General features: G+C 35.7%; 1 protein-coding gene across 1 annotated transcript; it reads left to right on the top strand.

Annotated features, from left to right (window-relative positions):
* The first annotated feature begins 2,756 nt into the window (after positions 1–2,756).
* On the top strand, positions 2,757–10,087 carry LOC113315799. The gene is made up of 10 exons (XM_026564049.1): positions 2,757–2,773; positions 2,903–3,145; positions 6,305–6,515; positions 6,638–6,836; positions 6,930–7,403; positions 7,503–7,851; positions 8,255–8,736; positions 8,818–8,925; positions 9,032–9,150; positions 9,242–10,087. The coding sequence occupies exons 1-10, from the start codon at positions 2,757–2,759 to the stop codon at positions 10,085–10,087; spliced, it is 3,048 nt and encodes a 1,015-aa protein (XP_026419834.1).
* The last annotated feature ends 13,491 nt before the right edge of the window (positions 10,088–23,578 follow it).

Below are 23,578 nucleotides of genomic sequence, written 5' to 3'. Positions count from 1 at the left end.
TAACTTAGAGATTCCTATTCAGGAAGATGATTACGGTTTAGGGGTTTTTTATTCTGAGGAGAATATAAAAATTAGTGGTTCTGAAGAAGAAGAAGAAGAAGGGGAATACATCTATGCAGTTAAGTGCTCTTTTAAGGAAGAAAATCTTGACGATAATGTTTTTAATCCAATTACTTCTTCTGGGGATATTTTGGATTCTTAATGGATCACAGAATAATGAGTTGGAACATCAGGAGATTAGGGCAAGACCCTAAAGTGACTGTTATTCGTAGTGCCATCCCGAGGAATAATATTAATCAAAAAAAGAGATTGTAGACGATGCTCTGGTCAGATATTTATGGGGTAATTCTAATTGCAACTACATATATCTTCCTTCTATTGGAGCTTCAGGTGGCATAATTGTAATGGGGAAAGAGGGTGTTGTAACAATGGAAGACCATATTCTTGGTGCTTTCTCAGTTACAATAAAATTCAGGAATACTATTGATGGGTTTGTTTGGTTATTTTACTTTTATTTATGGGGTGTTTGATTCTGGATATTACTCTCAATTCTGGCAAGAATTGCATGATATCCAAAATATCTACGATGAGCCTTGGATAATTGGTGGTGATTTCAATGCGATTAAAGCTCAAGAGGAGGGGAATTTACCTGGTGGTTGTTTGGAAAGTAGGAAACTATTTAGGAGATTTATTAGTCAAAATTCTCTTATTGATTTTCCCATGGCTGGAGGTAAGTTCACCTAGACCAATTCTTAACAGCCACCGCTGCTAATCAAATTAGGCGGATTTTTAGTCACTAATGACTGGCAAACTCATTTCCCTGCACTATTACGTACGAGATTAAAGCGTCCAATTTCTGATCACGCACCTGTTATGCTTAGTTTGGAATTCTGGTCTAAAATTCAAAGCTCCATTTAGGATTGACAATTACTTACTGCAAAATCCTTCCTTTATTGACAATTTGAAGATTTTGTGGGAAAACTTAACATTTCAGGGGAAGCCTAGTTTTGTTTTTGCGAAGAAGCTTCAAGGTCTAAAATTCTTTATAAAGAATTGGAAAAAATCTCAGGGTGACCTACAAACTCAGATTGATAATCTGGAAGAGTCCATTGATGTTATTGATAACATGGAAGAATTTTGTATTCTCACGACTGGTGATATTGTTGATAGAGAGGAAGCTAAAGTCAAGCATGCTTTTACTATGGATTTGGTAAGGGGGTCAAAGAGCTAAAGATAAATGGATAAAGATGGTGAAAGAAATTCCAGGTATTTACATCAGATTGCTTCTTACAAATACAAACCCAATAGTATAAATTGTTTAGATATTGATGGTTCTATCACTTATGATAAGGAGAAAATTTTAAAGACTGCTATAGACTTTTATTATATCTTTTCACCGAGCAAATGCCAATCAGACCGGGTTTTGAAGATTTAAAAATGCCTTTTATTTCTGTGTCTGATGCAATTGCCTTGGAAAAACCTTTTTCTGAGGATGAAGTCAAGCAAGTGATCATGTATTTTGGCACTAATAAGTCTCCGGGGCCTGATGGTTTTACAATGGAATTCTTCAAGGTTTCTTGGGAGATTATAAAACATGATTTAATGTTAGTCATCAAAAAATTTGAATCTTCTTCTTATATGGACCGGAGACTAAATTGTACCAACTTAAAGTTGATCCCAAAATGCAATGGTGTTGTTTCTGTCAACAACTTTAGACCAATAAGTTTGACTGGAGGGTTTATAAAATTATTTCTAAATTCCTAGTTGAAAGGTTAAAGTTGGTTCTTCTTTCAATTATTTCTAAATTTCAAGGTGCATTTGTACATGAGAGTTGATCGGTTCAAGAAAAAGAGAAAAGAAATCCGACATTGTTTGTAAAAAGTTGATTTTGAGAAGGCTTTTGACAACATAAATTGGAATTGCATTGACTTGGTGCTTCAGAGGTTTGGTTTTGGTAACATCTGGAGAAGCTGGATAAAATGGTATATTTCATTTGCAAGATTCTGTATTCTAATAAATGGTGAGGCCACTGACATGTTAATAAGTCAAAAAGGGATCAGGCAGGGGGACTCTATCTCCCCATTTTTGTTTATCATGATTGCTGAGATCCTTTCTCTGATGATTAAAAGAGCTGCTGCTGACAACTTACTTACCGGATTCAAAGTCTCTCCTAGTGGCACTATTATTAATCATCTGCAATTTGCAGATGATTTAATGGTCTTCTTAGATGACTTTGAAGAACAAGTAAGTAACCTTAAGAACATTTACCTTGCTTTTGAACTAATCTCTAGTTTAAGAGTGAATTTCATAAAGAGTGCTATTATTGGAATTGGTGACAATCACAATGGTGAATTATGTGTTGCTGATTTTGGTTGTGCACTCACTGCATTTTCATTTAACTATTTGCAAATCCCATTGGGAAGCAAAACAAAATGTAGAGTTGTTTGGGACATCATTATTCAGAGAATACAACAAAAGCTTAGCACTTTGAAGACAAGTTACTTATCAAAGGGTCAAAGATTGATAATGGTAAATAGTGTTATTGCAAGCTTGCCTATCTATTACTTAACTATATTTCAAATGCCTGTATCAATTATGAAAGAAATTAAAAGAATTATACACAACTTTTTGTGAGGTTATTCTAATACAACTAAGAAGAGAAATTGGGTGTCTTGGGCAACAACTACTCTATCAAATAAAAGAGGTGGCATGGGCATTAAAAAGCTGAAATTGGTAAACAAAGCGATGCATTGCAAATGGATATGGAGATAAGGTAAGTAATCTAAGGCACTGTGGAGAAAAACATTTGGGAGAAATTTGGAGGTAATGTCGATTCTTTTCTTCCAAATACTTATGCGAAGTCAGTGGGATGTAGTCTTTGGGATGGTATTTTAAATTCCAGAGAACATGTCAGACAAAATACTCTTTTCACTGTCAATAATGGGAACAAATTGAGTTTTGGTAAAGATAGATGGTTGGGTATCAATACTCTGCAACATTCTTTTTCTGCTATCTACAAACTTTCTAGAAAGAAAAATGCCTCTGTTAGGGCAATGGTTTCTCCAGATGGTGCATGGCATTTTGGTTCTAAAATAAATCCTAATGAGATTGAATTGGGAAACTGTCTTTCTTCTTCAACAGCTGGGTGATATTTCTACTGGAATTTCTTCATCAGAATTAGAGGATACAAGGAAATGGGAACTGGCTACAGATTTCTCTGTAGCTAATGTTTACTCCTCTTTGGATGTTGATGGCTTTCTGTTTTTCTCATATAAACAACTATGAAATTCAAAAGTGTCTGTGAAGATCTCTTTTCTTGGTTGGACACTTTATTTTAATGGTGCTCCAACTTTAGATTTTTTGATGAGGGCGGGGAAGAGCAATTCTAACGTTTGTTTACTTTGTGGATATAAAGTTGAAACAAATAATCATTTGTTCTTACATTGCAGTGAGACTCAAAAATTATGGAATTATTTTCTTGATAATTTTGGGTTAGCATGGGTTTTCTCCGACTCAGTTAAATCAAGTTTGTGGGAGTTGTCCAGGAGAAAAAGTAAGAAGATGAATAAAAGAATTTGGGATCTTTTACCATTTGGGATTTGGTGGACAATCTGGAATGAGAAAAATGCAAGACTATTTGGTAATAGGAGAAGACACTTGAATCAGTTAATAATCTCAGTCAAGTACACTTTGTTTAATTGGGATAGATGTACTAATGTTTTTTAAGGCTTCTCTTTGAGTACTTTGATATGTAATTGAAATGTTGTCATTAAGAACAATTAACTGTATTTGATGTTAGGTGTCGTTACTTGATAACTTCCTAAGTTTTAATGAATTTGCGATTTTCTTGTTTAAAAAAAAAATGCTTTGTGAGTATAACCACTGGAATTTAGAATTCGAGGAATTGATGTTGGTGAGAGGAAAGAGTGTGAATTTTATGTAATTGGTGGATATATTTAGTTGGGGTACTTAGGTCCCAGTAAAAAATATACTGAACAAGTTTTAGCTAGGAACTTTGGTTACGATTTTTGTTATTCTCGAATTACTTTTTACTCTTCTTCTGATAAAATCGAAACACTAAAAAAAATCAAACAATAAGAAAAACTCGTTTAATTGGGCCTGCTTGGATTAATTGGAGGCTACTAATTCTCACCCATCCATGGAAAGTGGATGAGGGGTGACTGAATGTAGTCCAAAGACTAGATTACCTAACTCCTAGGATTATAACACGTGTCATCTTTTTTATATATTAATTTTATTTATTTAATTAATAAAACAGGTAGCTAGCTCAGCTGGTCATCCCTGTTCCTCAAAGATTTCATGTGTTCTAGGAGGTCCCAGATTTGAGTCCCTGATAGCGCAATATTACAGAATTTAACATGGAAGGTAGAGTTAGCTTGCCCCTCTTGCGACATAATCACCCCCCTCATCCGTTTCGGCTCCCTTGGCGGGTTCCTCATGAGGCTCGCTGGTAAGGTAGCACGACAGCCTGCTCAACTGATGTAGTGGTACGCTGTTAGTGCTTAGCTTGTTAGGCTTCTAACTAGTTTCTTGTAATAATACACTGTATCCAATAATAAAAAAATGTTTAATGAATTAATTTTTTTAAATTTCTTTTTTTTATCTTTTAATGATCTTTTTTTATAAATAATATAGTTTATTATTAATTTTTTATTTTTTTCATAAATTATTTTTGCAGTCATCATGGTCGATCCATCACGACCATGATAACTCACTTAAATTTTAGTTAAAGAAAATTGAGTCGCCATCCTAAATGTTAATAACGACGACTCTTTTAAATTTTAAATCTGATGATGACCATAAAGTCGTCATGATTCAAATTTATAAACAGTAATGACTCTACCAAATCATCATTGTATAAATTTTTCGACCATAATGACTCTATACGAAGAAAATAGAGTCGTTATGGTCTTAAATTTCAACCATGACGACTCTTGTCAATTTTGAAACAGTCATTGTAGTTTTATATTTTAATCATAAGGCCTTGTTAAATTTTAAAATAGATGTTGATCATGAAAAAGTCGTCGCGGTTCTTATTTATAATCCATACCGACTATGTTAAGTCATCATGGTATAAATTTATCAACCACGATGATTCTTACCAATTTTGAAATAAAAAAGAACTTGCATAATTTTCGATTATAATCGGCGTCATACTAAATTTTAACCATGACAATTGTTTAATAATGAAAAGTCGTCGCAGTTAAACCATAGAAAGTCGTCACGGTTAAAGTCTATAACTTTGATGATGAAAAGTCGTCGTGGTTAAAATTTATACGAATTTAAAGTTTATCGATTTTTCATAATAATTTTTTGACTTGATGAAAAGTCGTCGTGGTCGTAATTCAATATCATGACAACTTTTCGTACAAAGAGCTTAAGGGGCGATAAGTCGGGCGATGCTGACTTAGTCATGCAAAAATTTTCTTCGTCTTCTTCGATCCAATCTTCTCTTCTCATATTGATTTCTAGCTCTTTGATTATGTTCTTCTTAGTCTAAATCTATTTCTGGCTCTATTTTAATTTGATTTTTGTTTTTTCATGCTATTATTTGTCTGAATCTTTTTAACCTAATTTTGCTAAAACCTAATTTTGTATAGGCTAATCTACACTAGGGTTTCTCAAATTGTTTACTCTGTAATCGATTATTCTGTATTTGTCATGATTTCATTCACCCTCTGAGTTGTTTCTTGAATTGTTTTGCTTCTCTTTATATATTTTATCTGTCTAATTTCTTCCCTCTTTGGTTTTTCAGATTCGTTCATGGGCATCTGAAGGAAGCAACATAGGGTCTGAGTAGCTATTATCATCATGAGATTGTGGATTGGAATTGAGATTGCAGCTGATTTTATGGGTTCATTGGTGTACGGTTTTAATTCTTCAAATTTATTGGTTGTGCTCTTCTGAAGTTGGGAATACTATCTTAGCATCAGGAGCTCCTACTGTTGTAGGGATTGGAATTATTTTTAACATATTATTATATTTCTTCATTCTTATGTCTATGCGTTAGCTTGGGTTCTTCTGATTAAGTGTTGAATTGGATTTTGATAAAGAAAATATTGGAGGTCCTTTATCTTCAAGATGGTTTACTGATTAGAACCTATATTTATCTCTGCTTTTTATATCCTAGTTGAAGAATTCTAATAGTTGGGTATTATTATTCTTCTTTGGTTTCTAAATTGAGATCTCTTGTTACACTTTTATTATGTTCTTTGTGAAGATGATGAAGGATTTGTTAATCAGTAACTTTATTAATTTTTAGTGCAATTTTATTATAATTTAGTGGAACTTCATCAGATACATTGCTTCACTTGGCATTCTTTTCTGTGCTGGGAGACTGTGTCGACAAGGCTGTGTTTCTTGAGCCATCCCCGATTTCTTTTTTACCTCCTGAATCTGTGTTGTCTCAAGAAGAATTTGAGAATGAATTTAATCTCATGATGATAGATGCAATGGACCCTATGGATGCTTCTCCTTCTTCAGCCCATGACCCCGTAAGTACTCTTGTATTTTCTCAGTTTTATTATATCTGCTAAAATCTTTACCTTGTGAATTTTCTATAGTAATCATCATGAAATTCCTGTGCTGGAACATGAATGGGTGTTGTTATGACAAGAAATGGCGCCACTTGTTGAACTTAACTAGGAAATACAAACTGGATAATATTTGTCTGTTAGAAACCATGGTAGATGCTGAAACAGTTAGTAAATACACTCATCACTTGCCTTTTGATGCTTGGTCTATCATTCCTGCTGTGGGTAAATCTAGGGGTCTTGTATTTGGTCATTTTGAAAAGTCGAATATTGAAGTTCTTGGTATGTCTTTAAAGATGATCCATATCTTATGTGACATTACACCGACAATCAAAAACTGTGTGGTTTCTTTTATTTATGATTCTTTAAACCTAGTTGGGATGAAAAATCAATGGAACTTTCTAACCAATATGAACGAGAACAACAACAATCCTTGGTTATTAGTCGGAGATTTTAACTTCATCTTGCATAGTTCTGAAAAACAAGTTGGTAATCCAGATAAATCTTTTCCTCCTAATTTTGTTAGAGAAAATCTTTTAAAGATGAATATGAATGAAGTGTTTTCGCTTGGCAATCCTTTCACTTGGTGTAATAGAAGATTCAAAAATCCTACTGATTTGATTTTTGAAAAGCTAGATAGGGGATTTATGAATGATAAGTGGGTCACAACTCTTCCTCATACTAGAGTCACCAATTTAGTGAGAGTCTACTCTGATCATAGCCCTATATTGGTTAAGTGTTTTCATTGGAAAAAGAATATTAATATTCCTTATAAATTCTTTAAATGTTGGCAACTTAATCCTGACTTCAAAGGTGTGCTACATACTTCTTGGTCTAAAACTGTAAAAGGTTCTCCTGGTTTCGTTGTGGTTAACAAACTCAAAAATGTGAAGACTGATTAAATTAAATGGAATATAAATTCCGTTGGTCATATTAAAACTACTATAGGTAGATTAAATTCGGAGTTAGAAAAACTTCAGGCTTTAACTTATTCTCCTCAAATTGGTGGTTATATCCTAAATTACTCTCAACAGTTGGACTATTGGTATGAAGTTGAACATAGTTTCTACATACAAAAATCTAGAATCGACTACTTTACACAGTCTGACGGGAACACTCACTTTTTTCATAATACTGTGAAACTGAGAAACATGTACAATACAATTCACATCATTAAAGATGATCAAGGTAACTGGATTGAGAATAGAGAGCAGGTTGCTGATTTGCTTTCTAAACATTTTAAGAAAATTTATACTACTTCCAACCCTGGGAATAAGGATATTGAAGAAGCTCTAAGGTTTGTCAGTCCTATTATTTCTGATGAAGTAAATTCCTCCTTAACTGTCATCCCTTCGATTGATGAAATCAATGATACAATTAACAATCTGGCTCCTTGGAGTTCTCCGGGACCGGATGGTTTCCCGGCGGGATTCTTCAAGGATAATTGGGACATCGTTCAGTCTGAAGTTGTGTCTCATGTTCAAAGTTTTTTCAAAAATAAATTTCTTCTTAAGCAATCTAATTTCACTTTTATTACTTTAATTCCTAAAATTAAAAATGCCTCCTCTCCACATGACTTCAGACCTATTAGTTTAGCTAATTCAGTCTACAAAATTATTTCTAAAATTCTAACTAATCGATTGAAACCTCTTTTAGACTCTTTGATTTACTCCTTTTCAATCTGCTTTTGTTGCCAATAGACAGTTTCATGATAATATTGTTATCACCCATGAAATTCTTCATTCCTTTAGAAAGAAAAAGAAAAATTCAAAAAATGGTCACCTTTCTATTAAGCTTGATTTATCTAAAGACTGGTGTCAAATGATCTTGCAATGTATCAGTAGAGTTTCTTATTCTGTTCTGGTTAATGGCTCACCTGGAGACACCTTCATTCCTACTAGGGGCATTAGGAAGGGTGATTGCCTTTCTCCTTACATATTTATTATTTGTATGGAAGTTCTGTCTCAACTGCTTATAAAAGCTGAAGATGAAAAACTGATTCAGGGTTTTAAGTTCAAAAAGAATAGTCCGTCGATTTCACATTTATTTTTCGCAGATGATTGTATGTTATTTGCTAAAGCTTATGTTACTTATGCTAGGAACCTTATCAAGATTATTAATGTCTTTGCTAAAGCTTCAGGTCAGGCGATAAATTTTGAAAAGTCGGGTTTCATCACTAGTGGTAAGATGCATCATAGGCATATAATTTTTTTATCTAGAACCCTTAAAATGAAATTTCTTAGTAACTCTGAAAAATATGTAGGTACCCCATTATTTATAGGTAAAGATAAAACTAAATCCTTCAATTTTCTCATTGACAACTTTTATGCTAGATTGAGTTCTTCTAAGAAGTCCAATTTAAATGTTGCTGGTAAAACTGTGGTTACTAAACATGTGTTGTCTAGTTTAGCTATTTATCATATGGCTTGCTTTCCTCTGCCGAAAACAGTTACGTCTAAAATTGATGCTATTTAAAGAACCTTCTGGTGGTCAAAAAAATCCTAAACATGTTGCTTACTTTCGTTCTTGGGGTGATATTGGTAAAGCTAAATCGAGTGGAGGTTTAGGTATTGGGAATACTTATGCCACTAATAGAGTCTTGACTCTGTAAACTTGGTTGGAGAATTATTAATAATCCGAACATATTACTTACTACTTTTTTAAAGGATAAATATTTTCCTAACCAGAACTTATTAGAAATTGACAAAGCTGCTGATACTTCATCCTGGATCTGGAAAGGTATTGTAAAAGGGTTACACTTTATCAGAGCTAATTCAGTGGTAAAAATAAACAATGGGGTTTCTACTCGTATATGGAGTTCTAACTGTATTCCAGGGTTTAGTAATCCTCCTATTTCTGCTCATTCTTCTCGCAGTAATTATATCTTTGTTAATGACCTTATAGATAATCATAATAAGTGTTGGAATGTCAGTCTGTTATCTACCTTATTTTCTCCTGATGATGTTATCAGAATTAGATCTATTAGGTTAAATCTTAATCAGTGTAACTCCTTAATGTGGGGTCACACCATAAATGGTAAGTTTACGATTAAGTCATCATATAGAATTTATATGAATGATTTTAGTTCCTCTGAAGATTCGGCTTTTTGGAGGAAAGTTTGGGGTATTGATTGTCTGCCAAAGATTAAGTTCTTGTTGTGGAAAATTTTCGCTCAAATGCTTCCTGTCAACTCTATGCTTCAGCTTTATAACCCGTATGTGGATGTGATTTGTCCTCTCTGTCATTGCCATGAAGAAACTTTATTGCACTTTTTTGTGAAATGCTCTATCGCTTCTCATATTTGGTTTGGAGTTTCTTTACAGCACTTGATCCTTACAAATTTGGACTGGATTGATGACTTTTTTCTGTTTTGGCATGATTCAGCTCTTGGTATTTCTCCTTTTAAAGTCTCTTGGCCTAGTATTGGTGCTATTGTCATGTGGTGTATTTGGAAGTTAAGATGTGATGTGCTTTTTAGACAGACTACTATTGATTTGAACAAGGTCATTTTGGAAACTAAGAAAAATGATTAACACCTATATTGCCCCTCCTGTTTGATCTGGTGCTCTTGTCATAGATTATAAAGTCCCCTTAGATGTTGTGAATCATTTTATGTTTTCCGATGGTTCTTTTAAAGATTTTAAAATCGGCTTGGGTGTTATCTGGTGTGATATTTCAGGAAATTTAAAGAGTTCTCGCTCAGACTTTGGCTTGATTCCATATGCAGTAGGTGTTGAAGCTTTTTTTTTTTTTTGAAAGAAAATTAACTGATATTCATTGAAGTTCAAAGCAACCCAATAAAGTTAAGCATTACAAGACTCTTTCTCAAAATCTAACCTAGACATGACAGACTGTGGGAGAATAGAACTCCATTTCCTAGTACAATTATCGACTCTAGCATACTTAGCAAGTAAGTCTGCCACTTGATTATACTTCCTACTTTGAAAGAAAACTTGAACATTACCTAGACACTTCACTAAATGCTGACACTCCTTGATGATATTACTGTCTTCCCATCTGGTGATGATACTGTCTCCATTGATACTATCCATGACTTCTTTGTTGTCTCCCTCCACAATGACATTCTGAAGCTGCAACTGGAGAATCCACTGAAGAGCTTTTAAAACTGTCATTGCTTCAGCTTGAGCAACATCTCTAGTCCTTTCTATCAGCGTCCAGGCCTCCACCAACTTCCCTGTAAAATCTCTGATAATTAGAGCAATACCAGTATGAAAAGAATTTGGTAAAACAGAAGCATCGATATTGATTTTAATTTTTCCCCTGGGGGGATTCCAATTTCTATTGCTTCTAGTATTAGTAGCATTTCCCCTTGTAATAATGTTGGAATTATGGTTCTGGTTATCTCTAAAGCTATACTGAATCTTGTTCTCATTGGAGAATGTTATTATTTTGTGTTTCAGACTTGAAACATTGCATCTGTTGTTGTCAAAGACTAGTTCACATCTTGATTTCCAAATGAACCACATTGTGATGACAATCTTGTTAATAATGGGTGTTTTGTTGAAGGAGATGTTGTTGTCTGGATTACACCAACTTTTAACCCACTGCCTGACATCTGAGATATTTCTAACTTCTTGGTAAACCTCAGGAGAGATAAAACTCCACACAGTTGTAGCATAATTGCAATGAATCAGAAGATGAGTAATGGTTTCATTTTCATTCCTGCATCTTTGACATAGAGCTTGAATATGTTGATTCTGCCTTGCCCTTCTTTCATTGACTGGGAGAATGTCATGTATAACCTTCCACAAGAACAGCTGGCATTTATGAGGGATTTGCAAGTGCCATAAGCTAAGCCAGAATTTAGCTTCTTCTTCCTTGCTAGCTAGGTTGGGATTTTTTTGACAAAGAATAGCCTTGTAAGTGGAGTTTACTGTAAATTGACCATTTCTTGTTAGGGACCATAGGAGTTTGTCTTCATGTTGCTTGGAAGGCCTGATATTTAGGATTTTCTCTATCTGGTTTTGAATAAAATATTTTTGGAGTTTTTGAACATCCCAGTTTTGAGTGTTTTCTACCAGTAATTCCTCCACTTTCATGAAATAAGGATATTCTTCATAAGTTGAGAAATTTTGTTGAATTTGAGTTGCAGTATACCCCTCAATCCAATTATCCCTGAAAGCATACACCTTCTTCCCATTTCCAATTTTCCAAATATGAAATTTTTTTGCCCAACTGATTCCTGTGAAGATACTTTTCTATATTGCACTGCTATTATTTGAGATTTCTTCTTGAAGAATGTTCTCTTTAGGAAAATGTTTAGCTTCTAAGATTTATGCCCATTTGCTATTTTTGTCTAGATCTAATCTCCAAGACAATTTGGTGATCATAGCTTCATTGAAAACTTTTAAGTTTTTGAACCCTAGACCTCCCCATTTTTTGGGAATACTCACACTCTCCCAAGATTTGAAGTAGCCTTTACTTCTCTGCTTTTTATTCCACCAGTACCTTCTTTGAATTGCTTCAAGATTATTTATATTGTGTTGAGGAAGCATAAGACAGCTTATCTGAAATTGAGCCATAGAATTGGTTACAGACTGAGTTTGGGTGCTCCTTCCAGCTTGATTTGTCATCCCAACTTGCCAGCATATCATCCTCTGTTGCATTTTATCTTGGATATGACTGAAACACTTTGTTCTCTTCCTTCCTATGAAAAGATTGATTCCCAGATATTTCTCCTCCAAAGGCATAACATTCATATTTAGGATTTCACTAATTTGATTTCTTCTTTCTTCACTTAATCTCTTGTTGAAGTGTAAGCTGGACTTGTTTAGATTTACCATCTGTCCTGAAATGTTGCAGAATCTGTTGATAGTATGCTTTAAATTCTTGATGGAGCTTATATTGGCTGTGGAGAATAAAATACAGTCATCTGCAAAGAGGAGATTGGGGGGCCCTTCATTGCAGGAAAAACTGGCATTATATTTTTATTGTTCACTTCAGCTTGTATCATTCTGCTGAATCCCTCCATGCAAATGATGAACAAATAGGGAGAAAGACTATCTCCTTGTCTTAAACCCCTTGTTTGATGAATTTTTTCTATTGGAGAGACATTTAAAAGAATAGAGATAGTTTTTGTAGAAATGCACTGATTTACCAAGTTACACCATTGCCCTGAGAATCCCAGCTTCTGCAAGATTTTGATGATGAAAGTCCACTCGATTCTGTCAAATGCCTTTGACATATCCAATTTAATTGCCACTGCTCCTTTTCAGATTTTGTTGTCTTCATATATTGGGAGTAGGTGTTGAAGCTGCTGCTCTCATTTTGGAGATCTCTTGGGCAGAAGAGATGAATCTTTCCAAAGTTGTTTTTGTTAGTGATTGTCTCCAACTAGTGGATTATGTGAATGGAGTCAGCTCTAATATTGCTTGGAGAAGTGAAGATCTTCTCAATCAGTGTCGGGTTTTAATTTCTAGTTCTTGCTTCTTTAAAGTTGTGTTTGTAAAACGTGTGAAAAACCATCTAGCAGATCGGCTTGCCCGTAGAGCTAGAAATTTTAGTCTTAAGGGTCTTTGGGTCTCCTATCCCTCTTTTTTGAACTCTCTTGTGAGGAAGGAGAACTTGAATGTTGTTTGTAATTCTCTTCTTTGTTAATCCCATGGTGTGTTTTTTAGCCATAAAAAGACAACTTTTCATACAAATCTGGATAAAAAGTTGAAATTTTTTTAAAAAATAATAAAAAAAGATGAGTAACTCTAATTAAATAAAATTAACACTAGTAATTAAGATTCCCTCCGTTTCTAAATAATATGCTGATTTGTGCGTAAATTTGCACACAAAGCAGCCATTATTTAGAAACATAAGGAGGATTATCTAAAAAAATAAAAAAAAATGATTAACCCTAATAAAAAAAATTAACACTAGTAAGTAAAATTATCCCTAATTAAATAAGGGTTTACAGACATTACTTCTAAATGATCCTATTTTGTTTTATGTTTTATTAAGTAGGCCCAAATTAAACAAGGTAAAAAAAGGTAGTAGAATTATCTTTTTGCATCTTATTCTTGTTTAAAAACTCTTTGAAAGAGGTCTATAGATCATTCACCACCCATAATTCATTTAATATATGCAGATGATTTACCGGTTACATATAAAGCTTCCAACCAAAGTAACCAACATCTTAAAATCCTATTCCACTCCTATAACACATCTGCAGGACAAATAGTTAACACTTCCAAATCAATAATCATCCACCAACCAAACCTAGACCTGATCACGGTAAACGAACTTCAGCAGTTCTTCAATATGTCGGCTACTTCAAAACCTCCAACCTACCTAGGAGTCCAGTTCAAACATGGCAGAACTTCCAATCAAACTTTTGCTCCCCTCCTACAAAGACTAGCCCGAAAAGCTAAAGGATGGATGAAAAAAGGCCTAACTCCAGCCGGAAGACTCACTCTCATCAAAACCTCCCTAATTCCCACCTCAAACCACATTATGCAAACACAAAATCTACCCAGCAATGTTCATAAACAAATAGATCGTATCACCAGAAATTTTTTCTGGGGACATGACTCAGCAATTAAAAAACTTCACCCCATAGGTTGGGATAAAGTAACAAAACCGATATCCGAAGGAGGATTAGGAATAAGAAAGAGCAGCGATCGTAATAAGGCACTTCTCATGAAGAGAATCTGTAATTTACATGAACAACCTATCTCCATCTGTGGAAGTTTCTTTAGTGCAAAATATCTCGATCAACAACCAATTCTTCATGGCATTAATTCCATACCATCCTCCTCTAGTCCTCAATGGAGACAATTGGCTTCAATTGTCCCTACCATGCAGAATTTGATTTTCCATCGTATTGGAGATGGATTATCAACTCCGATAGAAGCCAATTGGATTCCACACTCAACGAATTTAGACCCATCACAATGCTACCCAATCCGAATGGTAGCAGATATCATCGACCCAATTTCCCACTCTTGGAATCATGAAAAATTAAGCACCCTCCCCGACCATATAATCCAAAAAATCATGAACATTCATCTCCCCCAAAATAGCCCCCAAGACAAAATTATCTGGCCACACTCAAAATCTAGAAACTGCACTAACTCATCGGGATACAAATGTCTAACTCATGGTCAACCAACTCACACCCCTTTACCACCTACCAAATTCCTATGGACTTTACCATGTCCACCAAAAATTCAGCTTTTCTTGTGGAAAGCCATCAATGAAGGATTACCAACCTTCTCACTCTTATATCACATCCATCTGACCAACTCAGACATATTCCCTAGATGCAACACTGACCCAGAATGGCAAGTCACCTTCTAATCCACTGTCTAACAGCAACTACCTCCTGGAACACCTTATTCACTCAACTATCAATTTCACTTAACTCCACCCCACCCCACACACTTTCACCTTAACGCCTTAGACAACCATTTCCCAAATCCTCCAACAACCTGCGTCAACATCTGTAATCTCCTCTTTTTGTTTTCTATTTTGGACCTTATGGCTAGCTAAGAATAACCTAATATACCAACAAAAACAAACAACTTCAGAAGAAATAATAACATGGGTTCAGAAACTACAACAAGAATTCTATGGGGCACTACACTCTTCACCACCAATCACACCAGGAGACGCACCGATATTTAACCACCCGACGAGGGACAAAAGGATATCAACAATATCGTTAGGATGGTCCATTCCGAACATAAACTGGATTAAGATTAACACAGATGGAGCAGCCAGAGGTCACCCAGGATATGCGGGGCAGGGTTCATATGCAGAGATTCTGATGCACGAACTATAATGGCTCTAGCTCAGTCACTAGGAATCACGACTGCATTAACTGCAGAAACTTGGGCTCTGCTATTGGCATCAAGAACAACAACATAAAGGTAATGGCCAAGAGTTATCTTTGAAACCGACTCAGAAAACCTTTTGCGTTTCATCACTTCATCTACACCACCGCCTTGGCACATATCAGAGATGATTGAAGAAATAAAAATCAGATTTTGACAAATCCCGCAAGCTGCAATTCAGCACAACTACCGGGAAGAAAATCAAGCGGCAGACGGGTTAGCCAATCATGCGGCAGATAGAAGCCAAACGGGGAGTTTTTCAACCAAAATATGGGACCAGACAATCCCATTTTTTATTAGTCAAATTCTACTTCATGATTGCGGGGATATCAAATATCCACCACAAATTGTAAACTAGTTTCCTTTTATTTAATTACATGCTTTGAAATTTTTTTTTCAGTCACTCGACTTTATCCCACAAAGCAAAATCAAAGTGACGTAGCGAGGCCCCCATGCCATGACTTTGATACATACATGAGTCACGAGGAAGCCTGAGAAACCCTTTTCGCTTTCCCACTAGAAAACCAGTTTTCTTTAGAGTTTTTCTTCCTTCCATGGTTTTCTTCCCTTCCATGAGTGGCTAATCGGCCGTTCATGGGCTCTGATGGTCACAATATACAAGGATACCTAATAAGTCTGCTATGGGTGAGTCTGGATTCGATTTATTTGGAGATAATTCAGGTCTGAAGAGGAAATATGGGGGGTCTCGAGAGTTGGCTGAATATCTCACAGGTCTCTGCTGCAATTATATAAGTTTAGTTTAATTTGTTGAAGAAATTAAAGCTCCTTTCTCAGAAGACGAAGTTAGTGGGGGATCGAAGATTTGCAAAATCAATTATTTATCATCTTTATACAGCAGATCTGGAATTGATTATTAAATTGATAATCACGAAGATTTTCTTCTCAGATTATAGAGACAGTGGGGGATTAGTTAGTCTTAATTAGAGGATTTTAATTCATTTCATCTGATCCTGATCAAAGAATTATCTGAAAAAGGTTCAAGTGGGGATATAATACTTTCCAAATCAAGGCTTTTTTAGGGTCAGGTAATGTTTTTAGCCCGTTACGTTTCATGCAAATTTTAATCCCTAGCCTTCATGCAGAAAGAAAATCTTTGTTCCTTGTATCGTTTTTCGATTCATATGTGCCTACTGTAAGAATTTATTCCCTAATTCTTTCATCTGAATTTTTTTCTTAGAATTTGGGTTTCAATTAATATTCATCAAATTCCAGCTAAATATCAGATTTCCTTTTCAATTTCTCTTTTTGGGTTTAATTATTCGAATTCATTAATCCAAGCCCTAATTTATTCACATATTATACTTTGAAAGTTGAAGCCTGTGTTATCCCAGTTGTGCTCAAGTTTTCTGCTTTTCTATCTGTTTTATTGAAAAACCCCGTCTTTTCAAACCTTAAATCATCTTTCATGTGTGTGTAGCTTTTTAGCTGAGTACATTGTATCACCATGCATGTTGTTGTCATGGTGATGTTTCTAATCTCTCAAACAAACTTCAACCATCCTTGAATTTGAGTAGTGGTAGACAGCTCAACCTCAACGAGATTGACCTGCTAGATATCAAATTGATGAAGAACTTTGAACTAGCTGTCTGTTAAGATAACTTGCTGAACCAATTGATAGAAATAGCTGGACATCATAAATGCTTTCCTCTTTCAGTAGGAGATTCAAGGGGGTCTTTTAGTTCATAAAGTTAGCCAATGGGTTTACTGAATCAGATTTGAAAGAGAATATGAAATGCACAGAGTATTAGTTGTTGCTACTAGGAAAGTATATGGTGATTTACTATGTTTTAAGAAATGGGGAAGGAATGAAAATATTCCTACATGAAGTCTTGATGAAGAAATATCCTTTATCTCAGTGCACAATATGAACCTTGCTCAAGGAACCAGTGATAAATTAAGGAGATTTACGGCTTGCATGGATTTTTCTTGAATTCCTTAATGCCCAACAAGAGGAGAACAGTCTTTATGATGCTCAGTCGGAACAAGCTTTTTTCGGAGAAATCAGTGGAAAATAGTACTGCCTGGGTGAGAAATTGGACACTAATTCAGAACTGTTTTCACTGGGTCTTTGCCTCTGCCTATAATTGCTGAGATTGACTTGAACTCCCCTGCTACAACTAAAGATACAGAAGAATCAAGGAAGATAATAGTTTTTGGAAGAATCGTAGCTTCAATATCTCTCCCCCTCCAATGGTTCAATGGAGAACCTCCAAGAGTAAAAATTTCTCAGACTCTTAAAGAATCAGGACTCACCCCTATTAGCAGAATATGGAATTTATTGTGTATTGCCATCAGAGCCCGTGAGCTCTTTTCCTTGGTTTTTTATTGGTATCGTCCTTCTTAATCCTTTGTTGTTTTTTTTCTTAGTAATTCTGATTGCTCTCTTTTTTAGTTTTACATCTCTAGTTTGTTGGTACTCTATTTCTGTGTAACCTTCTTTTATCAGTACTGTAGTTGTTTTTTCCTCTTGGTTTTTTTTTTTTGCTTAGTCTGCTTATTATCTTAGTTCCTGTTGTTTTAGTTCTCTACCTGTACTGCTTTAATTTATTCATGTACCTCTGTAACTTATTGCTTTCATGCTTGTTTACTTAGGATCTGTAAGATATTCCCGCTCCTTGTTTTATTTCCTTTGCCTTGCCACTGTTATTGTGTTACTGCCTCTGTGCCTTAGCCCTTTGTTAGGGATTATCTCAAGTTTTATAGTTTTAGCTCAACTACATTTTTCTTTGCTCCGAAAAACTTCTTTTGCTGTCCCTTACTGCACATTGTCTACTGCCTTTCAAATTTTGACATTGTTTTTCCATTTTTTCTTCCTTTTACTCCCTTCTGTCTAAGCTTTCTTGCTAGCCTTTGGTCTCCCTTGCTTACTGTAATTATGAGGTTACTCTCCTGGAATGTCCAGGGTATTGGCAACCCTCTGACTAAAGATCATTTAGGATACCTCTGCCAATATTACAAACCTGATATCGTCTTCTTATCCGAGACAAAAGCACCATTGTCTCTGATGGATTTGCTTTTAAAGAACTCTCATTTCCATGACTGGTTTATTGTGCCTTCTGTGGGAATAGCGAAAGGGTTAGCAATTGCGTGGCATAATAACATAGACATGAGATTAATATCTTCAAAGCTTAATGTGTGCCACTTTGAATTAAAATTAGGAGAATTAGAAGCATTGGTTACTTGTGTTTATGGAGCTATTGATACTAATGATAAAATAGAACAGTGGACTCATATTTCAGAGCTAGCAAAACTCATTACCAAGCCATGGATTTTAATTGGCGACTTAAACGTAATTTTGGATCCGGCGGAAAAACAAGGTGGAAATCAGCCAAGCTCCAGCAGTAAATCATTCATTGTTCAGACTATAGACTCTCTCGGACTATAAGACGCGGGATACGAGGGAGCTCCGTTCACTTGGTCAAACAATCGAAAAGGTGACGCAAACATCAGCGAAAGGATTGACAGAGCGTTAACTTCCGTTATGTGGGCATAAAGTTTTCCGGACACTAAGGTAACTCATCTACTAAGGGTTGGTTCTGACCATACGCCTATTTTATTAGATTCGAATCCACAAAATTATAAGCTTCAGAAACCCTTTAGATGTCTTCGATCCTGGTTAACTCATTCCACACTTCCTACGGTAGTTGAAGCCTCTTGGAAATTACACTCTGTCAACTCCGGTGAGACTTCTTTTTCTGGGCTTTTAAAGTTACCCTCCACTGATTTAGCCCATTGGACCACAAATATTTTTGGGAACATACATAAAAATATCAAATCCATAAAGAATAGATAGTATTCATAGATCCGGGAATATAGCTAAAGAAATCGACAAACTAAAAAACCTTCAAGCGGAGCTAGGAAAATGGTACAAAATCAAAAATGATTACTACCACCAGCTTTCTAGGGATAAGTTCTTCAAAGAATATGATCAAAATACAGAATATTTCCATGCTTCCGCCTCAAATAGAAAAAGAATCAATGCGATAAATTCTCTTAGAGAACCTTTTGGACTTTGGCTTTTGGATAGGGATCAAATCAATTCCCTGCTGCTTAAACACTTCCAACAAATAGGCACATCCCAAAACACCAACTTTGATTTTGATCTATCTACCATCATAAATCCTTGCATCAACTCCGAAGAAAATGACTCTTTGACTGTAATTCCCACTAAAGAAGAAATTTGGCTCACCATCTCTAATATGAATCGATGGGGAGCTCCAGGCCCAGATGGTTTTCAGTCGGGTTTCCTTAAAGCCAACTGGGACATTTTGGGAAATGATATAACCAGCACCGTCCAGGAGTTCTTTCGCTCGGCCATCCTCGACAAAGATCTTAATCATTCTTTCATAACCCTCATCCCCAAAATTTCCACACCTCAAACTCCAGGAGATTTCAGACCCATTAGCCTGAGTAATTCTATTTACAAAATCATCTCAAAAATCTTAGCTAATAGACTAAAACCCATCCTTGGTAAAATAATCTCCCCAAATCAATCGGCCTTTCTCCCTGGTCGACAAATCACAGATAACATCATAATTGCTCACGAACTTATTCATTCGATGAGAACATCCAAGAAAAAAAGGGTTTTCTAGCACTGAAGCTAGACCTATCAAAAGCTTTTGATAGGGTTGAATGGAATTTTATTAAGAGAATACTCTTGGCTTTTGGCTTCTCGGATTTCTGCACTAAACTTGTTATGCAATGCATTTCAACAACCTCTTTTTCAATCCTTCTAAATGGTTCCCCGGGACCATCTTTCAATACTTCTAGGGGCATACGACAAGGTGATCCTTTATCACCGTATCTTTTCCTAATATGCATGTAAATACTTTCTAGACTCCTTGAAAAGGCAATTGAAGACAAGAGATTATCTGGTCTCCAAATAAACAAAGATGCTCCAAATATCTCTCACCTCTTTTTTGCGGACGACTGCTTTTTATTTACAAAAGCGGACATGGGGGAAGCAAAAAGTCTCTTAGAGATATTACAACTATTTGGGAACATTACGGGACAAATGGTTAATCTTCAAAAATCTAGTGTCTATTTCAGCCCAAAAATACATCCAAGACATGGAAAGACTTTAGCAAAAATATTAAAGGTGCCGCTGATGACGAAAAATGATAGATATTTGGGTACACCACTTTTCTTCGATAAAAACAGAAAAGCCAACTTTGAGCCCTTGTTACAACGGTACTACTCTACGCTACAAGGTTGGAAATCAAAATTGTTATCTCAAGCGGGGAGGACGGTTTTGATAAAATCTATTCTTCAATCCTACCCAACATATCAAATGCAAGTCCTTGCTCTGCCGAAGGAAACAATTGATCAGCTCGACCGCATTCAGAGAAATTTCTGGTGGAAGAAAGATGGCCAAAAAATACAAGGAGGATTTATAAGGGCTTGGAAAAGTATATGCAAACCCATTTCTCAAGGTGGTCTAGGAATTAAAAATCCCCATCATTTCAACTTGGCTCTCCTCACTAAACTTGTTAGTAGGCTGGTAACAGAACAACACCAATTATGGGTCAAACTCTTAAAAGCAAAATATTTCCCAAATTTCCACCCTTTTGAGAAATCCAAAACTTCGAATTTATCGTGGATTTGGACCAGCATAAAAAAAGGATTAGAGTTAATAAAAGGTAACTTTATTTGGCAAGTCAAAAATGGAGCCTCGGTGAAAATCTGGGAAGACAGATGGATCCCTAATGCAGATATAATCCAAAGAATTCCTAACTTTCAAGAACAGGCACCAACAAGAGTTCAAGAGCTAATAACCGATCAAAATAGATGGGATCAGGAAAAGCTAAACCAATTCTTCTACCCAGAGGACAAGGAAAAAAAATTCAAGCTTTGAAATCCAAGGAACCATGAACAAGACATTATTAGATGGAGACACCATCAATCGCGAAATTTCTCGGCAAAAAACGTCTATACGTTTTTAGCCAAACAGGATATTGATAATAATGATTTCCTAGATTTCTCATGGAACAAGATCTGGAGAATTCAAGCCATCCCAAGAATCAGACTGTTAATCTGGAAACTAGCTCAAAAAGTGCTACCAACATCGGCTAGACTAGGTGCTCACAATAAGGAAATCGACCCGTTTTGCCAATTATGTAACAACCAAGTGCAAGAAACAGAAGCTCATCTCTTCTGCTAGTATCCTTTTACAAGAGCCGTCTGGTTTGGTCTCTCCCTTCACAACATTATACCCAGAAACTCTCACAACACCATTATTGATTGGATTAAATGGTGGATTACGGAAGATGATTTGAGCCATAATCAAGTTAAAATATCCACCACAATTTGGTTCATCTGGAAATATAGATGCTCGGTAGTTTTTGAAAAAATCCACCCAAACCCAGTCAGCATAATAGGACAAATCAACCGTTTCTTAAATTCCACCACGTCAAATACTCCTCAGCGCAATAAGATGTATCAAAATAAAATATCAACCAACACTGATTGGTCCAACATAAATTCGGATTGGATAATATTCATTGATGCCTCCTATAAAAAAGAGGACTTTTCGATGGGATATGCGTTCATCCTTTATTCTACTAATGAGGAGTCTTTCATGCATCTTTCTGCGGGTTCGGAGTGGGCAACGTCAGCTTTCCACGTAGAAGCAAAGGTCTTGCTAAAGGCTCTTACGTGGCTAAAAGAAAATATTTTATCAAGTGTGTCCATCGTAACAGACTGCAAAGCTTTGGCAGACAATATTAATAGGGTTACTACTGATTCTTCGTGGTCGGCAGAAAATACTTTGCAGGAAATAAGGAACTTATTAGGCGATCTACCTCAAGCAAAAGTGAAATATATAAAGAGAAAAAACAACAAAGCAACGGGCCACATCGCAAAGGAGACAAGGATTAAAAGATCACAGCACATGTCGGAGAACCTAAATCAAAAAGTTCATAAGTCTAGCATTGATTCTAATACCTTTGAGAAAAATGATTTTGTAAATATTTTGTATTACATTTGCTAGTTTTTAATATATAAACTTTTCCATCAAAAAAAAAAATGACGTAGCGAATACCATCAGTCATAGCCAGATCACCATGAAGGACCCGTTACCAGGTAGTGTGAGATGGACCCCTTACCAGGTAGTGTCGCCCAGGGTCCAAAATGAAATGGCGAAGTCCACAACCACAAGCATCACAAGCTCCTTTATATAGGTGACCAAACTGCAATCTCCCGAAATCCTATTCTCCAATTGAGTTTACAAACCCATTGAATTCAAGTTTAATGAATATGTTCCAGCTCCACCATAAACCAGATGACAACACCAATGCTGAAACAATCAAAATTGTTCGACCAGACAATATGAATGAACAAGACATCCCCAAAATTGCTTGATTTGTTTTTCTGCTAATGACGATGGTTAGTAACTATCATTCAACTGCAGGGGATACTTGGGGATGAGTATGAATAGTTCAAGACTGAACATCCCCTGTCCTTTATAGGAAAAAGGGTTCTCAGACAGAGGCATTTGAAAGGGCAGACCAGTAGTATGTCATATAATAGGGATTCCAGGAAATGCCAACTACAAATCAGGGGCACCCATAAGTTTACTTGTAATACCAGTATGGGACCGGCTTTCCAAATCAAATGCAACTGCATCAAGGCAATGGCTAACTCGGCCGTTGAACTTGCAAAAAGCATTACTAAACCCTACAACATTTACTTGACATTCCAAAGCACACAAGCTATGAATCAGATAGTACAGGATAAGAAGATTTCCTGGACCCAAAAGATACAAACTTTAATAAAGCAAAATTTGTGCTTTTATCTTCAGTTTTTTAGTTTATTATAGGCAAGCCTATCCAAAAGGTAATTTCATCTAAAAGATAAGAGACAAAAGAATCTCTGTTCTTTTTGCAGGAGTAGTGTTATTCCATGTGTGAGTCGAAAGTAACCAAATTGTTCCATCCTCAACATCTAAACCACTAATAGTTCTCCTGGGAATTCAAAAGATAAGTGTTAATCACAAAACAAGATCAACAAGACTGCATTGCTCTTAGGTTCCACGAAGATGACTTCCAGCAAGGGATCAACCTCGCCGAGAAGCATCCCTTTCTAGGACTTATAACCTAAGCTTTCAAGGAAAATGTTTCATCCTTACAACATGCCTTTCTAAGACTTCTAACCTAAGTTTTC

Source organism: Papaver somniferum, chromosome 10 (genome assembly GCF_003573695.1).
Source record: "Papaver somniferum cultivar HN1 chromosome 10, ASM357369v1, whole genome shotgun sequence".
Lineage (NCBI taxonomy): Eukaryota > Viridiplantae > Streptophyta > Magnoliopsida > Ranunculales > Papaveraceae > Papaver > Papaver somniferum.
Note: the sequence above shows the minus strand (reverse complement) of the source record. Positions and strands in the feature narration are given on the sequence as shown.